Source organism: Rana temporaria, chromosome 8 (assembly GCF_905171775.1).
Source record: "Rana temporaria chromosome 8, aRanTem1.1, whole genome shotgun sequence".
Taxonomy (NCBI): domain Eukaryota; kingdom Metazoa; phylum Chordata; class Amphibia; order Anura; family Ranidae; genus Rana; species Rana temporaria.
Window position 1 is genome coordinate 176,737,123 of NC_053496.1, and position 23,479 is coordinate 176,760,601.

Consider the following 23,479-nt stretch of genomic DNA (forward strand, 5'->3'; position numbering starts at 1 on the left):
GTGGACAATTCCGACGCACAAAATTCCACACATTCTCTGAATCAAGTACGAGACGGAAGCGCTCGGTCTGGTAAAACTCGGTCTGGACATAGCACATTCGTCACGCTGTAACAGACTGAAAAGCACGAGGCTGAAAAGCGCAAATCGTCACTCACCAAAATACTACTAACACGACTGGTAGTGAACTTCCCTTTAATAGTGCCGTCGTACGTGTTGTACGTGACCGCGTCCTTGGCGATGAGAATTTCCGACAACATTTGTGTGACCGTGTGTATGCAAGACAAGTTTGAGCCAACATCAGTCGGAAAAAAAATCCATGGTTTCGTGGTCGGAATGTCCGATCGTCTGTATGCGGCAAAAGTAATTTTTAGCAGAAGTTCCCTGAGAACTGAAAGTTATTTAAAGGGTTCCAACGTTTTGAAAGGGTTGAGAGAGGCTGCTCTACATCCTGTATAGATCACATCCTGAATAGATCACATGACCTTCTGAATGAGGATAGACAAAGACCAGAGGCTTGTGACTTTGTCATTATTAGACCTTACTCTTGAGACCATCTTGAGGGGTTAGGAGGATTTTGGGGAGGTCACATCACATCATTATTATCTCTCTCATAAAGAAACAAACCTAACTGGAGAAGTGAGGAGGATTCTGGGAATCTGTAATAATTGTTGTTACTTTTTCTCTATACACAGGATTATAAAATAGTGAAGAAAACCTCTGGTGATCCATTAACACCCAGCAGTCGTCTTCACAGGACATCACCCATCACAGTGCCTCCACCTCACTGTCTGACAACAGAGGTAACCAGTGCCAAGAAAATTAAAGAAGTCACCAAAGAGATCACTGAACTGCTGACAGGTGGAGGTGAGCGGTGCCGGGAATTCTGGGACATTATCCAGTAACAGACAAGGGATGTGTCTGGATGGTGACTGTATCATTGTGTGTGTGTCAGGTTCCTATAAGGTGTCAGGAGGTCACTGTCTATTTCTCAATGGAGGAGTATTCAGAAGGACAGAAGGACTTCCCCAAGGACATCACGATGGACAATCGGCAGCCCCTCACATCACCGGGTAAGAGGAGACTTTATTGTAAAGGAGAGAGCAGTACGGAGGGTCCACCTAGATCCCCCATCATCTGATAAACACACAGAAACAATGTATTCAGTCAGTGTGTGTGTTTCCTACAGATGGACCCAGTAAGAGAAAACCACCAAAGAGATGTCCCCGTCCTCTGTCCCGGGATACCAAACGGGAAGATCCCACCTTTTCTCATGACGATCAGGTAGGTGGGACTGAGCATGCAGACCTAAAAATTCTGTTATTATTCTAATGTCTTTTTTTTTTTTTTCAAAACGTCATCTATCATATTTGGGTTTTAGGGTGAAGAACTGAAAGCCATCAAAGTTGAAGAGGAGGAAGAAGAAGAGATGTTTGTGAGTGGAGCTCTGAAGTCTATGGAGGAGGATGATTCACCGTTTTCCCAGGATTCTACACAAGAAGATAACTATACAGAGTATGATCAGGTAGACGGGAATACTCAATAGAAACTCAAAAAGTATTCAAAACTATAAGATGACATTCTGCCAGGTATTGTCAGAAGTTACTATTTTCCAACTGTAATAATTTATCTGTTATAATTTATCATTCATGGGGTTTAGAGTGAGGAACTGAAGGACATCAAAATTAAAATTAAAGAGGAAGAAGAAGAAGAAGAAGAGACAATTAGCAATGAAGCTCAGTCTGTGGTGAATGACCCTTCTCTTTATATTGACACATGTAAGTAATGAACACGATGCAGAAAGTGTTGGCATTTTAAGTTTCCTTCTATGATTTTGTTACATTGTTTGAAAAATAAGGTCACAAAAAAAGTTGCAAAGTGGCAGTTGGTCCAGAAGAGACAGAAAACCTGTATATGTCCTTATGGTCAAATTTCCTTCAAAAGTCTCTTTTCTGAATCTCAAAAGCCAATCTCATAACTCTCCAAATCAAATGAGGAGGAGATACTGTACACCATATGAAAGGTTCATCTCCATTCCTCATTATAATGTCATGTTCCCAACAAATGAGGATGAGATACTGTACACCATATGAAAGGTCTATCTCCATTACTCAATATAATGTCATGTTCCCAACAAATGAGGAGGAGATACTGTACACCATATGAAAGGTCCATCTCCATTCCTCATTATAATGTCATGTTCCCAACAAATGAGGAGGAGATACTGAGATTGCAGGTTTGGCTGGCTTAAATCAGGTTTGGTCTCCACCCAGAGACTGGCCACATTAATCACCTTGCAGGTGGACAGACAGACATGGAGAAGGCCATATGAAAGGTCCATCTCCATTCCTCAATATAACGCCATGTTCCCAACAAATGAGGAGGAGATACTGTACACCATATGAAAGGTCCATCTCCATTCCTCAATATAACGTCATGTTCCCAACAAATGAGGAGGAGATACTGTACATCATATAAAAGGTCCATCTCCATTCCTTAATATAATGTCATGTTCCCAACAAATGAGGAGGAGATACTGTACACCATATGAAAGGTCCATCTCCATTCCTCAATATAACGTCATGTTCCCAACAAATGAGGAGGAGATACTGTACATCATATAAAAGGTCCATCTCCATTCCTTAATATAATGTCATGTTCCCAACAAATGAGGAGGAGATACTGAGATTGCAGGTTTGGCTGGCTTAAATCAGGTTTGGTCTCCACCCAGAGACTGGCCACATTAATCACCTTGCAGGTGGACAGACATACATGGAGAAGGCCATATGAAAGGTCCATCTCCATTCCTCAATATAACATTATGATCCCAACAAATGAGGAGATACTGTACACCATATGAAAGGTTCATCTCCATTCCTCAATATAACGTCCTGTTGCCAACAAATGAGGAGATACTGTACATCGTATGAAAGGTCCATCTCCATTCCTCAATATAATGTCATGTTGCCAACAAATGAGGAGGAGATACTGTACACCATATGAAAGGTCCATCTCCATTACTCAATATAACGTCATGTTCCCACAAATGAGGAGGAGATACTGAGATTGCAGGCTTGGCTGGCTTAAATCAGGTTTGGTCTCCACCCAGAGACTGGCCACATTAATCACCTTGCAGGTGGACAGACAGACATGGAGAAGGCCATATGAATGGTTTATCTCCATTCCTCCATATAACATCATGTTTTCAACAAATGAGGAGGAGGAGGAAGGTCCATCTTCATTCTTACAGTAAGGCCCCATACACACGAGAGGATTTATCCGCGAATACGGTCCAGCGGACCGTATCCGCGGATAAATCCTCTCGAGGATTTCAGAAGATTTCTATGCGATGGCGTGTACACACCATCGCATTGAAATCCGCGCCGAAATCCTCTGGCGATGACGTGTCGCGCCGTCGCCGCGATTATGACGCGGCGACGGGCGCGACGCTGTCATATAAGGAATTCCACGCATGCGTCAAATCATTACGACGCGTGCGGGGAATCCCTTTGGACGGATGGATCCGGTGAGTCTGTACAGACGAGCGGATCCATCCTTTGGGATGGACTTCAGCAGATGGATTTGTTGAGCATGTCAGCAAATATTCATCTGCTGAAAATCCATCCCAGGGGAGATTTATCCGCGGATAAATATCCACCGGAGTGTACACACCATAGAATCGCTGAAACCCATTCGATGGGATTTATCTGCGGATAGATTCTATGGTGTGTACGGGGCCTAACAATGTCATCATTGCACAATGTCACCCAGTGGGTGTATTCTATTCTTTTTTGGGGTTTGCATTCCTCTTTCTCTATTATGATTGCACCCAATTCAATGTCGGAGCTTTGAAAAAAGGTGTATGTTGTAGTAACCGATTTGACTCCTTTATGCCAAACATGAAATTTTCTTCTAACTCTAATGTACAACTTGCTTTCCAACAGATGGAAACTATTTCGGGAACTCCAATGAAAGACGTCCTGTATTATCTCCAGGTAATAATTCAGAAGATAACGTCACCACACAATCTTCTCCAGGACTGAATCCCACAACTCAAAATATAACTCGATCCCACATCCATTTGGAGAGATCCATGGATTCCTCTAACCCTGTGGAATCATCTACTAATTTAAATACGGTTACTTCAGATTCATTTGTACGAACTCATGGTGCGGAGAAGCCAACAGATCCATCTAATTCCAAAGCATTTTCCTTCACCCCTGAAGGATTTCACACAGGGGAGCGTTTATTCACATGTATGCAGTGCGGGAAATCTTTCAATCATAAAAGAAAGCTTGTTAGGCACCAGAGAATTCACACGGGTGTGCGCCCCTATGCATGTTCCGAGTGCGGCAAATGTTTTTCTGTAAGGGGAAAACTTCACATACACCAGAGAATCCACACAGGTGAGCGTCCCTTTTCATGTTCAGAGTGCGGGAAATGTTTCTCTGAGAAAGGGAAACTTCATTTGCACCAGAGAAGTCACACGGGGGAGCGTCCTTATTCGTGTTCGGAGTGCGGGAAAAGTTTTAATCAGAAAGGGAACCTTCTTAAGCACCAGAGATGTCACACGGGCGAGCGTCCCTATTCGTGTTCAATCTGTGGGAAATGTTTCATCGAGAAAAACGCACTTCTTATACATCAGAGAATACACACAGGCGAGCGTCCCTATTCGTGTTCAGAGTGCGGGAAATGTTTCATTCAGAAAGGTAACCTTCTTAAACATCAAAAGCGTCACACAGGCGAGCGTCCCTTTTCGTGTAAAGAGTGTGGGAAGTGTTTCACTAAGAAAACCGCTTTTATTACACACCAGAGCACACACACAGGCGCGCGTCCCTATTCCTGTTCGGTGTGTGGGAAATGTTTCCTTATGAAAAATGCACTTGATAGACACAGCAAGATTCACACAGGTGAGGGTCCTTATTCATGTTCAGAGTGTGGGAAATGTTTCATTCAGAAAGCCAACCTTCTTAAACACGAGAGATGTCACACAGGTGAGAGTCCCTTTTCATGCTCAGAGTGCGGGAAATTTTTTACTGACAAAAATATACTTCTCATCCACCAGAGAAGTCACACAGGTGAGCATTCCTATTCATGTTTAGAGTGTGGGAAAAGTTTTGCTCATAAAGGAGAGTTTCGGAAGCACCAGAAAAGTCACATGAATGAGCCTCCGTATTCGTGCTCGGAGTGTGGGAAAGTCTTCACTGACAAAACATTATTTCTTACACACAAAAAAGATCACCAGGGCGAACGTTCCTTTTCATGTCCAGAGTGCGGGCGATCTTTCACTCAGAAAGGAAACCTTCTTAGACACCAGAGAATTCACACAGGCGAGCGCCCTTTTTCGTGCTCAGAGTGCGGTAAATGTTTCATTCAGAAAAGAGACCTCTTTAGACACCAGAGATGTCACACTGGTGAGCACCCTTTTTCATGCTCTGAGTGCGGGAAATGTTTTACTGACAAAAATGTCCTCCTCCTACACCAGAAAATTCACACGGGTGAGCGGGACCATACGTGCTCGGTGTGCGGGAAATGTTTCATTCAGAAAAATTCACTTATTAGACACCAGAGGGTTCACACGGGTGAACGTCCCTATTCGTGTTCAGATTGCGGAAAATGTTTCATTCAGAAAGTAGACCTTATTGACCACCAAAGGATTCACACTGGGGATCGCCCTTTTGCATGTTCAGAGTGCGGGAAAAGTTTCAGCTACAAAAAATCACTTAGTACGCACATGAGAACTCACATGTTCCAGGTAATCATTAAAGAGGAGGACATAGAAATGACGATCCTCTAAATTTTTTAAATAATTTTTTTAGCTACACTTGCAGCATTGTTCTGTATTCAGATACTCACCTGCTTAGTGGATCTATAGTTGTCCTGCTGCGACCCCCTGATCAGATGAAGCAACCCCGATCCTCTGCTGCCATTTTGGACCTCCTTAGTCATCAGAAGCCGGTTGCCTCTTCTGGGTTCAAACAGCCACCCTTTGATCGATGGCTGTAAATTCCTACACCTTCGGCCTCCTGGTATGTAATGATGAATACCAGGAGGCCGTGTCAGCAGGGCCACACCATTTTCATGAGAATGGCGGCAGGTGGGCCAGGACTAAGAGGGTAACAGTTGAGTAGGGAGCTTCACATGCTCTGGGGGATGACGGTTCGCTTTAACTATAAAGTCATTTAATCCTTTTTCTCTTCACTTATAAAAGGTTTAATTTAGTTATGCGCTTTGTTGTAATCACTTATTCTGAAATAAACCAGAAAGCTCTGCACTTTGCATTATTTTGAGTCCCTTTTGTTCCAGCTGTCAGAGAATGTAGAGTGAATGGTGGAGGAGAGCTGCCAGAGAATGTAGTGTGGATGGTGGAAGGAGAGCTGTCGGAGAATGTAGTGTGGATGATGGAGGAGAGCTGTCGGAGAATGTAGTGTAGATGGTGGAGGAGAGCTGTCGGAGAATGTAGTGTAGATGGTGGAGGAGAGCTGTCGGAGAATGTAGTGTGGATGGTGGGAGGAGAGCTGTCGGAGAATGTAGTGTGGATGGTGGAGGAGAGCTGTCAGAGAATGTAGTGTGGATGGTGGAGGAGAGCTGTCAGAGAATGTAGTGTGGATGATGGTGGAGGAGAGCTGTCGGAGAATGTAGTGTGGATGGTGGGGGAGAGCTGTCGGAGAATGTAGTGTGGATGGTGGGAGGAGAGCTGTCGGAGATGTAGTGTGGATGGTGGGGGGGAGAGCTGTCTGAGAATGTAGTATGGATGGTGAAGGAGAGCTGTCGGAGAATGTAGTGTGGATGGTGGGAGGAGAGCTGTCGGAGAATGTAGTGTGGATGGTGGAGGAGATCTGTCGGAGAATGTAGTGTGGATGGTGGAGGAGAGCTGTCGGAGAATGTAGTGTGGATGATGGAGGAGATCTGTCAGAGAATGTAGTGTGGATGGTGGGAGGAGAGCTGTCGGAGAATGTAGTGTGGATGGTGGAGGAGATCTGTCGGAGAATGTAGTGTGAATGGAGGAAAGATCTCAGAGAATGTAGTGTGGATGGTGGGAGGAGATCTGTCGTAGAATGTAATAAGGTGATGGAGGAGAGCTGTCGGAAGAATGCAGTGTGGATGGTGGGAGGAGAGCTGTCGGAGAATGTAGTGTGGATGGTGGGGGAGAGGTGTCAGAGAATGTAGTGTGGATGGTGGGGGAGAGCTGTCAGAGAATGTAGTGTGGATGGTGAAGGAGAGCTGTCGGAAAATGTAGTGTGGATGGTGGAGGAGATCTGTCGGAGAATGCAGTGTGGATGGTGGGAGGAGAGCTGTCGGAGAATGTAGTGTGGATGGTGGGGGAGAGGTGTCAGAGAATGTAGTGTGGATGGTGGGAGGAGAGCTGTCGGAGAATGTAGTGTGGATGGTGGGGGAGAGGTGTCAGAGAATGTAGTGTGGATGGTGGGGGAGAGGTGTCAGAGAATGTAGTGTGGATGGTGGAAGGAGAGCTGTCGGAGAATGTAGTGTGGATGGTGGAGGAGAGCTGTCGGAGAATGTAGTGTGGATGGTGGAGGAGAGCTGTCGGAGAATGTAGTGTGGATGGTGGGAGGAGAGCTGTCGGAGAATGTAGTGTGGATGGTGGGGGAGAGGTGTCAGAGAATGTAGTGTGGATGGTGGGGGAGAGGTGTCAGAGAATGTAGTGTGGATGGTGGGGGAGAGGTGTCGGAGAATGTAGTGTGGATGGTGGAGGAGAGATGTCGGAGAATGTAGTGTGGATGGTGGGAGGAGAGCTGTCGGAGAATGTAGTGTGGATGGTGGAGGAGAGCTGTCGGAGAATGTAGTGTGGATGGTGGGGGGGAGCTGTCGGAGAATGTAGTGTGGATGGTGGGAGGAGAGCTGTCGGAGAATGTAGTGTGGATGGTGAAGGAGAGCTGTCGGAGAATGTAGTGTGGATGGTGGGAGGAGGGCTGTCGGAGAATGTAGTGTGGATGGTGGGAGGAGAGCTGTCGGAGAATGTAGTGTGGATGGTGGGATGAGAGCTGTCGGAGAATGTAGTGTGGATGGTGGGAGGAGATCTGTCGGAGAATGTAGTGTGGATGGTGGGAGGAGATCTGTCAGAGAATGTAGTGTGAATGGTGGGAGGAGATCTGTCAGAGAATGTAGTGTGGACGGTGGAGGAGAACTGTCGGAGAATGTAGTGTGGAGGAGAACTGTCGGAGAATGTAGTGTGGATGGTGGAGGAGAGCTGTCGGAGAATGTAGTGTGGATGATGGGAGAAGGGCTGTTGGAGAATGTAGTGTGGATGATGGAGGAGAGATGTCGGAGAATGTAGTGTGGATGGTGGAGGAGAACTGTCGGAGAATGTAGTGTGGATGGTGGAGGAGAGCTGTCGGAGAATGTAGTGTGGATGATGGGAGGAGGGCTGTTGGAGAATGTAGTGTGGATGATGGAGGAGAGATGTCGGAGAATGTAGTGTGGATGGTGGAGGAGAGCTGTCGGAGAATGTAGTGTGGATGGTGGGAGGAGAGCTGTCGGAGAATGTAGTGTGGATGGTGGAGGAGATCTGTCAGAGAATGTAGTGTGGATGGTGGAGGAGAGATGTCGGAGAATGTAATGTGGATGGTGGAGGAGAGCTGTCGGAGAATGTAGTGTGGATGGTGGAGGAGAGCTGTCAGAGAATGTAGTGTGGATGGTGGGTGAGAGCTGTCGGAGAATGTATTGTGGATGGTGGAGGAGAATGTAGTGTGGATGGTGGGGGGAGATCTGTCGGAGAATGTAGTGCGGATGGTGGGAGGAGAGCTGTCGGAGAATGTAGTGTGGATGGTGGGAGGAGAGCTGTCGGAGAATGTAGTGTGGATGGTGGAGGAGAGCTGTCGGAGAATGTAGTGCGGATGGTGGGAGGAGAGCTGTCGGAGAATGTAGTGTGGATGGTGGGAGGAGAGCTGTCGGAGAATGTAGTGTGGATGGTGGAGGAGAGCTGTCGGAGAATGTAGTGCGGATGGTGGGAGGAGAGCTGTCTTGTTCTGCCTGCTGAGCCACAACCCAAGCTGTGTCCTCTGACATCAAAGTTGACAGCATGAAGATTTATTAGACCCTTTCTGATAAGACTTCTCCATACTGTAGATGAGTGTATTCGGGTCCTAGTTGGGTCTGCCAATCCTCGGCCAAAAGCAGTCTTCCAGTTACAAAGAGAAGAAAGGTTTTCCAAAAATAAATTTTGAAGGTCAAAAACAAACATTTCTATAGACACGCAATGCACATCTAAATCCCATAGGGGAGATTTCCCTTCACTTTCTGTGCCATAGCCAATACAGGAAGTGAGGGGAAATCTTGGGGTGTCACTGGAACTAATGTCCCCATTGGAAGATTTCTCCTCTATTCCTGTTCTAGTGTCAACTCAAAATGTGGGACTTTCTTTTACTTTGATGATAATGGTAAATGTGACAGATAAAGAGGGCGAATCTCCCTACTGGGGGCACAGACAGTAATGAAAACCTGACAGGGGGTCTAATCCCTCTCATCTCTATCCAAAACTGAAAGAATTGCCTTTAGCTTCACTTTAAGTGCCATGGACTTTCTGCCCAGCCACAATGAACGTTCTACCTGGCCTTTTCCACCACAATGAACTTTAATTGTTTAAAAAATAAAAAAAATTATCTCAGAATTTTATTTATATTTTCATTATTTAGTCTGAAATATTTATGAATTTTTAATTCACAATCAAATTATTTTTTATGAAACTTTTTTTTTTTTTATTGATTGTTTTTTAACTGTGTTGTAATATAATAGATATTGAAGAATGCACAACGAAGCAGAAGTCAGGCAAGAAACGACGTAGGCTGTGGTTTTAGTATTCTCCTCCAGGTGGTCATCCTAGGTATTGTCAGTGGAACGCAGAGACAGGAAGTGATGTCACTTATGAATAAGAAGTTCCGGGTGAAAAGTGAATTGGGAGGAAGTAGAGAGGAGACATTGCTGGAACTGGCAGCAGAGGAGGTAATAAGATATTATTTTTTATTTACACCCAGTAATCCCCCCGTCATGTCCGTCCTCTTCCTCCATAGTCACCGTGATGTCTTTTATCTCCATAAGATGCCAATACACATATATAGAGTATTGTAATATTTACATATATACATCCTAAATATAGAGCCATTTATCCAACTGTCCATCCAGAGCCTCTGGTTTATAGTCCAGATACATCCTAAATATAGAGCCATTTATCCAACTGTCCATCCAGAGCCTCTGGTTTATAGACCGGATACATCCTAAATATAGAGCCATTTATCCAACTGTCCATCCAGAGCCTTTGGGCCAGATTCACGTAGATCTGCGGCGGCGTAACGTATCGCATTTACCTTACGCCGCCGCAAGTTTTACGGGCAAGTGCTTGATTCACAAAGCACTTGCCTGTAAAGTTGCGGTGGCGTAGCGTAAATCCCCCGGCGCAAGCCCGCCTAATTCAAATGATCCGGGTTGGGGGCTTGGATCATTTAAATTAGGCGCGTTCACGCGCCGAACGTACTGCGCATGCGCCGTCCCGAAAATTTCCCGACGTGCATTGCGCTAAATGACGTCGCAAGGACGTCATTGGTTTCGACGTGAACGTAAATGGCGTCCAGCCCCATTCACGGACAACTTACGCAAACAACGTAAAATTTTCAAATTGCGACGCGTGAACGACCGCCATACTTAACATTGGATACGCGACCTAGGGGGCATGTTTACCTTTACGCCGCATATCTCTTCCGGAAACGGCGTAAATCTACTTCGACGGGCAAACGTACGTTCGTGAATCAGCGTAACCACTCATTTGCATATTCTACGCCGACCGCAATTGAAGCGCCACCTAGCGGCCAGCGTAAATATTGCACCCTAAGATATGACGGCGCAGGCCGTCGTATCTTAGGCATGTTTTAGTGTATCTCAGTTTGAGAATACATTTAAACATACGACGGGCTTAGATTCGGAGTTACGTCGGCGTATCTGCTGATACGCCGGCGTAACTCTTTGTGAATCTGGCCCTTTGTTTTTTAGCACTGATTATGAGGTCTGCCTGAAGGACAAAAGCCACAGAAGGTTAGAGGCTCTGGTAGCTCTTTCTTGTGCCAGACAAGTTAGTGAGTGGCTCTTATGCTAAATTCCATAAAATGCCTGCATAGGAACCCCAGGATTTGGGTTATGAAAGAGAGGGACTGTTACTGGATGGCCATCCTAATGGATCTCCAGTACAAATGGAAAATGGCCAGTCAACTGCAACCATCCTAGAGGAAGTACAAAATGCAGCACTTCAAAGAACCTCAGTTGTATGTCAAATAATCGCAGATCTGCCTTTCCCCTGGCAGCGTGGACCAGTGAAATTACCCATTTCAGATTTGTGGACTAATTTGATGGTGCGGTGTTGTAAATGTGACTCACGTAATACTCCTGCAGCTGTACCTCAGGTACCAAATTTTGTTACACCCCCAAATTTCGCAGCCTCTTTCAGAGGTCCATCATATTTGTGACTTACCTTCTAATATTTATCTCAAGCTTGCCTTGTCTCTCCCTCTTATTTTGTGGCCTAACCAAGCTGCTTACATGTTGCACAACAACTGTAGGATATTTCTGGCTATTGTCTCTGAAATTATAATCTTTATTTTAAGATAAAACCTGCCTTGGCTTGCTCTCTTTCGTTTTGACCTAATCAAGCTGCTTACATTCTGTCTAGCTACTTTACAATAGTTGTGGCTATTGTCTAGGAAATAAGATACATCTAGCCTCATCTCTCTCTTTTACAGTGCGGCTTAATCAGGCTGCTTACATATAGTCCAGCCACTGTACGATATTTTGTGGCTATTGTGTCTATAATAATACAATTCATAGACCAGACACAGCCTACCTCTTATTGTTGTAACTGAACACAGACTTAACTGGGGAGGTGAGGAGGATTCTGGTAAGTCTTTAGTGATAATTGTTACTTTCTCTCATTACATGGAATGATAAAGTTGTAAAGAAAATATCTGATGACCCATTAACATCTGTCGTCACACCCAGCAGCTGTCTTCCCAGAACTTCACCCATCACAGTGCCTCCACCTCACTACCTGACAACAGAGGTAACCAGTGCCAAGGAGATTCTAGAAGTCACCAACAGGATCGCTGAGCTGCTGACAGGAGAGGTGAGCGGTGCCGGGAATTCTGGGACATTATCCAGTACCAGACAAGGGATATGTCTGGATGGTGACTGTATCATTGTGTGTGTCAGGTTCCTATAAGGTGTCAGAATGTCACTGTCTATTTCTCCATGGAGGAGTGGGAGTATTTAGAAGGACACAAGGATCTCTACAAGGACGTCATGATGGAGAATCAGCCGCCCCTCACATCACCGGGTAAGAGGAGACTTTATTGTAAAGGAGAGAGCAGTACAGAGGGTCCACCTAGATCCCCCATCATCTGATAAACACATAGAAACAATGTATTCAGTCAGTGTGTGTGTTTCCTACAGATGGATCCAGTAATGGGAACCCACCAGAGAGATGTCCCCGTCCTCTGTATTCCCAGCTAACATTGGGGCCCAAACTGTAGGGTGGTGCACATTATTATAAAGAAGAGAGCAGTACGGAGGATCCACCTAGATCCCCCATCATCTGATAAACACATAGAAACAATGTATTCAGTCAGTGTGTGTGTTTCCTACAGATGGATCCAGTAATGGGAACCCACCTGAGGAAAGCCCCCATTTTCTGTGTTCTCAACAATACATCATCCCTCACCATGATCAGGTAGATAAGTAGAACCAAAAGTGATTCTGAACTGTATGAGATTATACTCTTCTATGTAGTCTCAGCCTTTTCTATTTTAAAGATTTTTATTTCTATCATTCGGTTGCTATAGCACAAGGAACAGATGTATATCAAAGTTGAGGTCAAAGAGGAAGTAGAGGAGACGACTGTGATGGGTTGCCCACAAACTACAGAGAAAGTTGGAATGACGATGACCAATAAACAAGAGGAACCTTCTTTAGATTACAGCACAGGTGACTACTGAATGCCATTTACGGAAACTATGCAGATAGATGGATTGATTGTTTAGGGTATGTAGACCTTCACATCTCTAGGTAAGATGATCTCTACAAGGACGTCATGATGGAGAATCAGCCGCCCCTCACATTCCCCGGGTAAGAGGAGACTTTATTGTAAAGGAGAGAGCAGTACGGAGGCTCCACCTAGATCCCCCATCATCTGATAAACACATAGAAACAATGTATTCAGTCAGTGTGTGTGTTTCCTACAGATGGATCCAGTAATGGGAACCCACCAGAGAGATGTCCCCGTCCTCTGTATTCCCGGGATTCCACACAGGAAGATCACACCATCCCTCACAATCATCAGGTAGGTGGACTCGGTGTATGGAACACAGAAGTGATTCTGAACTTTGTGAGATGACGTTCTTCTACGTTATCTCTTGTTACCTTTTAATACATTATTTGATCATCTTTGTGGTTTAGGGTGAAGAACTGAAAGACTTTAAAGTTGAGGTTAAAAGGGAAGAAGAAGAGATGCTGGTCAGGGGAGCTCAGCAGTCTATGGAGGGGGGTGGTCTCCCATATTCCAAGAAATTCACAGAGGAAGGTCTAACCTACACACATTATGATCAGGTAGAGGAGACTGGGCCAAAAGAACTTAAAAACGCCGGAATTATGAGAGGACATTTTCTTTTTTTTTAATGTAATCTCCTGTCATTGGAAGTTTATTTTATTTTTCAAATGTAATTTTTTTTTATTATTTTTCGGGGGTTCAGGATGAAGAACCGAAAGAAATCTACACTGAGGATAAAGAGGAAGAAGAAGAGAGGTTGGTGAGGGGAGATCAGAAGTCTATGGAGGAGCGGGAGATGATTATGAAAAGTAAACAGGAGGAATCTTCTCTACATATGGACACAAGTAAGTAATAAACACTAAATGCAGAAATAGTTCACATTTAGATTTTACATCTGTGTATAGAGTATGTAGTTGCTTTCCATATAGGTACATCTTCATTTCATAATGTCATGTTCCCAACAAATGAGGAGGAGATACTGTACACCATATGAAAGGTCCATCTCCATTCCTCAATATAATGTCATGTTCCCAACAAATGAGGAGGAGATACTGTACACCATATGAAAGGTCCATCTCCATTCCTCAATATAACGTCATGTTCCCAACAAATGAGGAGGAGATACTGTACACCATATGAAAGGTCCATCTCCATTCCTCAATATAACGTCATGTTCCCAACAAATGAGGAGGAGATACTGTACACCATATGAAAGGTCCATCTCCATTCCTCAATATAACGTCATGTTCCCAACAAATGAGGAGGAGATACTGTACACCATATGAAAGGTCCATCTCCATTCCTCAATATAACGTCATGTTCCCAACAAATGAGGAGGAGATACTGTACACCATATGAAAGGTCCATCTCCATTCCTCAATATAACGTCATGTTCCCAACAAATGAGGAGGAGATACTGTACATCATATGAAAGGTCCATCTCCATTCCTCAATATAACGTCATGTTCCCAACAAATGAGGAGGAGATACTGTACACCATATGAAAGGTCCATCTCAATTCCTTAACACAGTGGAACCTCGGATTGTGAGTAACACGGTTAACGATCGTTTCGCAATACAAGCACTGTATTTAAAAAAAAATCCTGACTCCGGAGCAGGATTCAAGCCAAAGCCAAAGCTGGAGTCGAGCAGAGCCGAACAACGCCGTTCGGAAATGCTCTGTTTCCAAGCCTTTCAAAGGTTTCTCGAGTTCAGCCGAGGTGTCCTCTGGTCTTTCCTTGTGTTTATGAGGCTCTCTGGCGCCCCCTCCCCCCCAACCTCTGGCCACATGCGGTATTGCATGCCATTGAAGTCAATGCAGAACTAATAATTTTTGTTTCCATTGACTTCAGTGGGGAAACTCGCTTTGATATGTGAGTGCTTTGGATTACGAGCATTCTCCTGGAACGGATTATGCTTGTAATCCGAGGTTCCACTGTATAACATCATGTTCCCAACAAATGAGGAGGAGATACCATCTCCATTCCTCAATATAACGTCATGTTCCCAACCAATGAGGAGGAGATACTGAGATTGCAGGTTTGACTGGCTTAAATCGGTCGGGTTTGGTCTCCACCCAGAGACTGGCCACATTAATCACCTTGCAGGTGAACAGACCGACATGGAGAAATCCATATGAAAGGTCCATCTCCCTTCCTCAATATAACGTCATGTTCCCAATAAATGAGGAGATACTGAGATTGCAGGCTTGACTGGCTTAAATCGGGTTTGGTCTCCACCCAGAGACTGGTCACATTAATCACCTTGCAGGTGGACAGAACGACATGGAGAAGTCCATATGAAAAGTCCATCTCCATTCCTCAATATAACGTCATGTTCCCAACAAATGAGGAGGAGATACTGTACACCATATGAAAGGTCCATCTCCATTGTATCCTTTATCTGGATCGTATTCATAATTTTTCTGCTCCGATTGCATTCAATTCCATGCCAGAATTCTGAGAAAGTTTAAAGCTGTAACAATATACAGTGGAACCTCTGATTACGAGCATAACCCATTCCAGGAGAATTCTCGTAATCCAAAGGACTTGCATATCAAAGTGAGTTTCCCCATAGAAGTCAATGGAAACAAAAACAATTTGTTCCGCATTGACTTCAATGGCATGCAATGCCGAATGTGGCCAGAGGTGGGGGGCGCCGGAGAGCCTCAGAATCACTCGGAAAGGCCCGAGGACACCTCGGCTGAACTCGGAAAAGCTTGTGAACGGAGAATTTCCAAGATTTTCCCAACGGTGCCATTCGGCTCTGCTCGGCTCCGGCGCGCCCCCCCCCCCCAACTCAGGCCAAACGCGGTATTGCACACCGAGTTAGGATTATTAAAATACAGTGCTCGTATTGCGAAATGCTCGTTAACCGCAATCCGAGGTTCCACTGTACATGAATGCAAAAAAAGAATACTTATAACATTTAGTTTAAAACTTTCTTTCCACCAGGAGGACACAACGTCGGGAACGCCTCTAAGGAACATCTCATTGTATCTCCAGATTTTAAAGCAGAAGACATCCACATAGTGAAATATTCTCCATCTCCAGGAGTAATTCCCGTCACTCAAATCGTACATAACGGATCTTACCCTTCGGAGGGATCCATTGATCCCTCTCATTCTGAGGAACCTTCTGATAATATAAACACTGGAACTCCAGATCTCCATCTACCATCTCACATCGAGGAGAGGCCAACAGACCCATCTGGCCCCAAGGAGTCGTCTTTTAGCCACGAAGGAGTTTACACAGGAGAGCATTCCTTGTTATGTTCTGTGTGCGGGAAATCCTTCACTGAAAACAGAAAACTTCTTAGACACCGGAGAATTCACATAGATGAGCGTCCCTATTCATGTCCGGAGTGCGGGAAATGTTTAACTGTAAAAGAGAAACGTAAACACCAAAGAATACACACAGGTGAGAATCCTTTGTCGTGCTCCGAGTGCGGAAAAGGTTTCACTGAGAAAGTAAAACTTCTTTTGCACCAAAAGAGTCACACTGGTGAGCGTCCTTATTCATGTTCAGAGTGCGGGAAAAGTTTCATTCAAAAGGGTAACCTTCTTAAGCACCAGAGATGTCACACGGGTGAGCGCCCTTATTCATGTTCAGCCTGTAGGAAATGCTTTTTTGAGAAAAACGCACTCGTTATACACCAGAGAATACACACGGGCGAGCGGCCCTATTCGTGCCCAGAGTGCGGGAAATGTTTTGTTCAGAAAGGAAACCTTCTTAAGCACAAGAGATCTCACACGGGTGAGCGTCCTTATTCTTGTTCGGAGTGCGAGAAATGTTTCACTGAGAAAAATGCTCTTCTTGTACATCAGAGAATACACACAGGTGAGCGTCCGTTTTCATGCGCAGAGTGTGGGAAAAGTTTCACTAAGAAAACAGCATTTCTTGTACACCAGACCAGACACGCAAGTGAGCCTCTCTGTTCGTGTTCAGAGTGCGGAAAACGTTTCTTTCATAAAGGAGACCTTCGTAAGCACCAGAGAAACCACACGGCTGACCGATCTCATTCATGTTCAGAGTGCGGGAAATGTTTCAATCAGAAAGGAAATCTTCTTCGACACCAGAGAGTTCACACGGGTGAGCGTCCTTTTTCATGTTTAGAGTGCGGGAAATGTTTCATTCAGAAAAGAGACCTCTATAGGCATCAGAGATGTCACACACGCGAGCACTCTTTTTTGTGCACAGAGTGCGGGAAATGTTTCACTGACAAGAATATACTACTTCTACACCAGAAAATCCACACAGGGGAGCGTCCCTTTTCATGTTCAGAGTGCGGTAAATCTTTCAATCAAAAGGGAAACCTTCTTAGACATCAGAGAATTCACACGGGCGAGCGTCCTTATTCATGTTCAGAGTGTGGGAAGTGTTTCATTCAGAAAAGAGACCTCTTTAGACACCAGAGATGCCACACAGGTGTGCATCCTTTTTCATGTTCGGAGTGCGGGAAATCTTTCACCGACAAAAACGTACTTCTCCTCCACCAGAAAATTCACACGGGTGAGCGGGACTATTCTTGTTCAGCGTGCGGGAAATGTTTCATTCAGAAGAATTCACTTCTTCGACACCAGAGGATTCACACGGGCGAGCGTCTCTATTCGTGTTCGGAGTGCGGGAAATGTTTCGTTCAGAAAGGAGACCTCGATGACCACCAGAGGATTCACACGGGGGATCGCCCTTTCGCATGTTCAGAGTGCGGGAAGTGCTTCAGTTACAAGAAATCACTTATTTCCCACCAGCGGATTCACAGGGCGCAGCCCATCAGGAATAAATCGGAACTGTTCTGAGCCTCGGTTTTCTGGATTTATTTTAGATTTAAGCTTCATTTTTATTGTGATAATCATTTAGATTTTTTTTAAATAAATCCTAAATCTCTACCCAATGTGGTCTTCCGAGTCCTTTTTTTGGTACAAATGAGCATAATTCTTCGTGATTGGTGATTGGAAGGAGAATGTGCGTTTATCGAGAGTCGTCCATTGGTGTTTTGTTACTTACAGTGGGGAAAATAATGATTTAGATCCTCTGCAGATTGTGTAAATTTGACCGCCTACAAAGACATGAAGGGGCAGATCCACAAAAGAATTACGCCGGCGTATCTCTTGATACGCCGGCGTAATTTCAAATTTTGCGCGTCGTATCTTTGTTTTGTATCCACAAAACAAGATACGACGGCATCTGGGATCGATCCGACAGGCGTACGTCTTAGTACGCCGTCGGATCTCAGGTGCATTCTTTCGGCGGCCGCTAGGTGGCGTTTCCGTTGATTATGCAAATTAGCTAGTTACGGCGATCCACGAACGTACGTCCGGCCGGCGCTTTTTTTTACGTTGTTTACGTTCAGCTTTTTCCGGCGTATAGTTATAGTATAGTTACTATATGGTGGCGTACTCAATGTTAAGTATGGCCGTCGTTCCCGCCTCGCATTTTAAATTTTTTACGTCGTTTGCGTAAGTCGTTCGCGAATAGAGATTTGCGTAGAATGACGTCACCGTCGTAAGCATTTGCTTGTTCCGGTTTAATTTCGAGCATTGTGCACTGGGATACCCCCACGGACGGCAATTGCGCCGTTCAAAAAAAAAATCGTTTACGTCGGGTCACGACGTATTTGCATAAAACACGCCCCATTACATCGTTTTGAATTCCGCGCCCTTACGCCACCAAAGATACACTATGCCGCCGTAACTTACGGCGCGCATTCTTTGTGGATTTGAAAAAAAATAAAAATAAGTTACGGAGGCGTAGTGTATCTTAGATACGCTGCGCCCGGCGGAGAAATGCGCGGAGGTACGTGAATCTGCCCCGAAGGGTTTATAAATTATCATAGGTGTATTTTAACCTCCTCCCACCCGGCCACTGTATATACTGTGTGTGTATATATATATATGGCTGGGAGGGAGCTTTCTCCTGAGTGGACGTTCAGGAACGTCCCTCAGAAGGAGGGGTTTCGCTCATGCGCGTGCCCACGCAGCAGCGCGATCCCTATGCGCTCGTGTCACCCGGACACGGCGCATCCCTGTTCGGCAGGAGGGCTCTCTGATTGGCCCTCCTGATCACATGACGGCTGTGTTCAATCACAGATGTCATGTGATGTAAATAGAGAGCCGGTTGCTAGGTGATCGGCTCACCTCTCCTTACACAGAAGTTGTCAGTGAGGAGAGGAGAGCGGATCTCTGCAGCCGGTTTGTGGTCAGTGAGTATGAGACGTTTTTTATCGCTTTTTATACACTGATCACCGGCCTAGTGTCCCCCACATATCTAACAGTAAAATCACATGTCCCAATGATCATCTGCACACATATGTCCGTGATCACCTGCACACACCTGTACATGATCATCTGCGCACATCTGTACATGATCACCAAAATAGTGTCCCCAAAACACATGTCCACACACATTAAAAACCCCTGTCCCCCACATATGTAACAGTAAAGTCACATGTCCCAATCATCATCTGCACAGAAATGTCCGTGATCATCTGCGTACATCTGTACATCATCACCAAAATAGTGTCCCCACACAGTAAAAACACCTGTCCACCACATATGTAATAGTAAAATCATATGTCCCAATGATCATCTGCACACATATGTCCTTGATCACCTGCCTACTAGTGTTGCTCACGAATATTCGCATTGCGAATATTCGACTCGAATATAGCATATTCGAGAAATCGCGCTATATTTCGAAATTCGCGGTGAATATTCGCAATTCCGAATATTCGATTTTTTACAATTTTTTTTTTGAATCAGATCACATCCTAGATATCTCCATCGACGTCTAAAAGCATTGCTGGTATAATTAGAGACCCTGGGCCGAGTAGCTGAAGCGTTCATTGAATTTTCCAGAAAGATCGCAATGCGATTATTCGGCAAACGCAATATCGCGCGATTATTTTCCTCGCCCCGATCTTCCGCATCAGAGCGATTTTTACAGTTTCATTTTTAAAACAGATCACATCCTAGTGATCTCCATAGACGTCTGAAAGCATTGCTGGTATGATTAGAGCCATTGGGCCGAGTAGCTGAAGCGATCATTTTATATTGCCGAATATTCGCAATGCGAATATTCGGCAATAGGAATATTGCGCGATTATTTGCTCCGCCCTTTTGCATCAGAGCCAATCAGAGTTCTCCTTCCACACTCGTCACAGGTTAGCAACCAATAGGAACCTGCCTGCATGGACATTATATAAGCTCACTCCCAGCACCATTTCATTGCAGATTCAGAAGCTTGCTATAGAGTGTGGAGGCTGTTTCTGTGTTCCTGGTTTCCTGGTTTCCTGTGTCTTTGTTCTTGATTGATTTAGATCATCACCAGCATTGCTATTTAGTGATTCCAGTGGATCTTTTCCAGTATATCAACTGCTTTTTTCAAAGCAATAGACCCAAGAGCTTTTTTCAAAGCTACGTTTTGTGCTGTTTTGTGCTGTTTTTTTCATTTGTGTTACTGTTTGATCCTGCAATCCTCCCTGTTCAGTTATATTTGCAAGAGATTTCAGAACACATATTGATCTGAGCTTTATAAAAGAGCTTTTCTAAAAGCTAAGTTTTGTTCATCTTGTGTTACTGTCAGATCTTGCAGGTTCACTGTTCAGTGATATTTGATAGGCATCTCAGTTCAAATTTTGTTTAGTTTTCCCTAAAGAGCTTTTATAAAAGCTAAGTTTTGTGTTCAGTTTAGTTAAATTTTGTGTAGTAAGTGTACACACTGTTAGTGTACATTTATTTCATCTAGCTTAGCTTAGTGTGTGTTTAGTGTCTGTGTTTTGTGTTTAAAAAAAAAAAAAAAAAAAAAGTTAGTGTTTGTTTAGTGCTTTTTTTTTTTTTCTTTAATTTTGTAGTCCTTGTCTGGTGTACTACTTTTCTTATAGTTTAGTAGCTGTCTGTGTACGTCTTTGTCTGCGTGCCTGTCTTGTAAAAAAAACACAAAAACACATTTTGTTCACATTTTCCCCCCCAATAAAGTTTAACCCCCCCACACACATATCAGCAATTATGAGCGGCATCCGTGGCCGTGGCAGTAGGGGTAGGGGAGTTACTCCCAGTGCTGGATCGCTGCCAGCACGGGGTACCTCTCGTGCCCCTACTAGTGGTAGAGGATCGGGTGCAAGGGGAGTACGCCTGATCCGGGAGTTCTTCCCATCGGGCAGCCGCCCGATATTGCCATCTCAGGCTCAAGTAGTGGTGGACTACATGGGGCACAGCAGTGCCACTGAGTCGTCGGTCCCGACTCACAGTAGTACCACCATTACACCGTTGCCTGTACTACCCCCCCCAAGCCCCCAAGAGTCCAGCATCTTACTGTTCGACAGCGACAGTGATAGGGATCTCTTGGGGGAGGCCATGCATCAGGCAGACCTCCAGCTCTGTCCTGATGGTCAGGACCTTTTTGAAGGGATGGATGAGGAGGATGGGATACCTGCTGGCAGTATCCCAGAGACATCCCTTCAAACTGGTGCTGCTGTTTTGGTGCAGGAAACAGCAGCACCTAGTCAGACCCAGGCGTGGGTGAGGGGACAGCGGAGCCAGGCTAGAGGCTCCATGTCACGTGGTTCCCTCAGACCAACACATCTCAGCCCTTGGTCTGACATCTCTGGGGGCGAAGAGGGTGACCCATCATGGTTGCCATCTGACGCGTCGGCTCACTACGTCAGTGACGACGGGGAAGGTAGGCACCCTGGTGAAACGGTGCGCCAGGTCACCACCAGGGAGACCATCGTCAGGGTCTCCACTGGTGATGGCAGCAGGAGGTGTCAGGAGGAGGAGCAGCAGCAGCAGCAGCAGCAGCAGGCAGCTCCACCTGTGCGCACCGAATCCCAGCAGGTGCAAGTAAGCGTCACCCCATCTGACAGGAGGGCGGTGCTGAAGTCACCTGTCTGGAATTTCTTTACCCTGGTGGCAGACAACCCTACCGTGGCCATCTGCCGGATTTGTAAAGTGAGGGTGAAGAGAGGGAAGTGTTTGGCTCGGGTGGGTACCACAGCCCTGAACCAGCACCTCAGGATAAACCACTGGGCGTTGTATGAGGAGATGAAGCGTGGTGGTGGTAGCAGCGCCACCACCACAAGTGAGCAGGGTACAGCAGCCCCTGCCACATCTTCATCTGTTTCCAGCAGGTCATGCCCCCCCGCTCCCTCTAGTAGAGGTACTGGTACCGGCAGCCAGACCTCTACTTCCACAGCACCCTCCACGTCTGTGTCCCGCACTGCCGTCCGGCGCCAGGCGTCGATTTCAGACGCCTTTGACCGCACCACTCCCTTCCCCCCTGGAGACCGACGTGTGCGTTCCCTCAATGGGCTCCTGGCAAGGGTTATTGCCCAACATCTGCTGCCCTTCAACATAGTTGACAGCAACCCCTTCAGGCAGATGTTGGAGCAGGCCCAACCCCAATGGCGTGTCCCCAGCCGCCATTTCTTTGCCAGGACTGGTGTCCCTGCCCTACACCAGCACATTGTTCAGAATGTAACCCTGTCGCTGGATCACGCTGTCAGCGACAGGGTTCATCTGACAATGGATGGCTGGACCAGCAGGCATGGGCAGGGACGCTACATCAGCTTCACGGCCCATTGGGTTTCCCTCCGAGGCGTCGGTGAGGGATCGTCGGCAACCGATCTTGTGGTGCCGCCCCGGGGTGTCCAGGGGAGAACTGCTGGTCTCCCTCAAGCCACTGTCTCCGCAGCTGCTGAGCCTCCCAGCAAGCGCCCCCGTAGCTACTCAAGTGTGGGGCACGTGCGCTGTCAGGCCGTGCTCCAGCTTGTTAGTTTAGGGGACCGGAGACACACTGCAGAAGAAGTGCTGAAAGCACTTCAAGCTCAGGTCCAGAAGTGGCTGACACCCCGAAGGCTCCAGCCAGGTATGGTTGTCTGCGATAACGGCAGCAACCTACTCGCCGCCCTCCATGCTGGCAGTCTGACGCACGTGCCCTGTCTGGCACATGTCCTCAACCTGGTGGTGCAGAAGTTCCTGCGCACTTATCCAGGGTTGAGTGACATTGTGGCAAAGGCGCGTAGGATTGCCAGCCACTTCAGGCGCTCCCCAACCGCTACCGCGTCCCTGTCCAAATTGCAGCGGAAGTACAATCTGCCCCTTCACAGGCTGATTGTGGACAGTGTGACGCGGTGGAACTCCACCCTCCACATGCTGAAGAGGTTGTGGGAGCAGCAAAGGGCGGTGAGGGAGTACCTGATGGAACTAGGCACTCAGAGGGCTTCACCACAACTCCCTTTCATCGCCTGTGCGCAGTGGGGGCAGATAAACCAGGTCTGCCAAGTGTTGTCCTCCTTCGAGCAGGCGACCAAGATGGTCAGCAGTGAGCAAATTGGCCTCAATAGCGTGCTGCCAATACTGTTCATGCTGGAGAGGACACTAGATCGCCTGCTCGAGGCTGGGGAGAGTGCCTTGGTGGAGCAGGAGGAGTCAGCAATGCTCCA

The 23,479-nt window shown here is 46.1% G+C and overlaps 2 protein-coding genes across 3 annotated transcripts in view; both read left to right on the forward strand.

Annotated features, from left to right (window-relative positions):
• The window catches only part of LOC120909991 (zinc finger protein 260-like), a 33,212-nt gene extending 26,936 nt beyond the window's left edge, over nucleotides 1-6,276 (forward strand). Inside the window, exons 2-7 of one of the 2 annotated variants that reach the window (XM_040321807.1) lie at nucleotides 693-864; nucleotides 953-1,070; nucleotides 1,187-1,281; nucleotides 1,379-1,522; nucleotides 1,658-1,775; nucleotides 3,942-6,276. In XM_040321807.1, the coding sequence (XP_040177741.1) occupies nucleotides 992-1,070; nucleotides 1,187-1,281; nucleotides 1,379-1,522; nucleotides 1,658-1,775; nucleotides 3,942-5,794 (2,289 nt within the window). In that variant the 5' untranslated portion in view covers nucleotides 693-864; nucleotides 953-991 and the 3' untranslated portion in view covers nucleotides 5,795-6,276. The remainder of the gene's footprint in view (nucleotides 1-692; nucleotides 865-952; nucleotides 1,071-1,186; nucleotides 1,282-1,378; nucleotides 1,523-1,657; nucleotides 1,776-3,941) is intronic. The other variant, XM_040321808.1, reaches the window with a different exon arrangement.
• Nucleotides 6,277-12,848: 6,572 nt separating this feature from the next.
• Nucleotides 12,849-17,837, forward strand: LOC120910527 (gastrula zinc finger protein XlCGF26.1-like). The gene is made up of 7 exons (XM_040322284.1): nucleotides 12,849-12,923; nucleotides 13,450-13,599; nucleotides 13,743-13,884; nucleotides 15,994-16,794; nucleotides 16,987-17,130; nucleotides 17,239-17,328; nucleotides 17,407-17,837. Exons 1-7 carry the CDS (start codon nucleotides 12,849-12,851, stop codon nucleotides 17,835-17,837), a joined length of 1,833 nt encoding a protein of 610 aa, XP_040178218.1.
• Nucleotides 17,838-23,479: the final 5,642 nt, after the last annotated feature.

Coding starts and splice junctions, on each gene's coding strand:
- LOC120910527 (XM_040322284.1), top strand. CDS start 12,849: ATGTATATCAAAGTTGAGGTCAAAGAGGAAGTAGAGGAGACGACTGTG. Junction 12,924..13,449: donor GCCCACAAACTACAGAGAAA/GTTGGAATGACG, acceptor TTTGTGGTTTAG/GGTGAAGAACTGAAAGACTT. Junction 13,600..13,742: donor CCTACACACATTATGATCAG/GTAGAGGAGACT, acceptor TCGGGGGTTCAG/GATGAAGAACCGAAAGAAAT.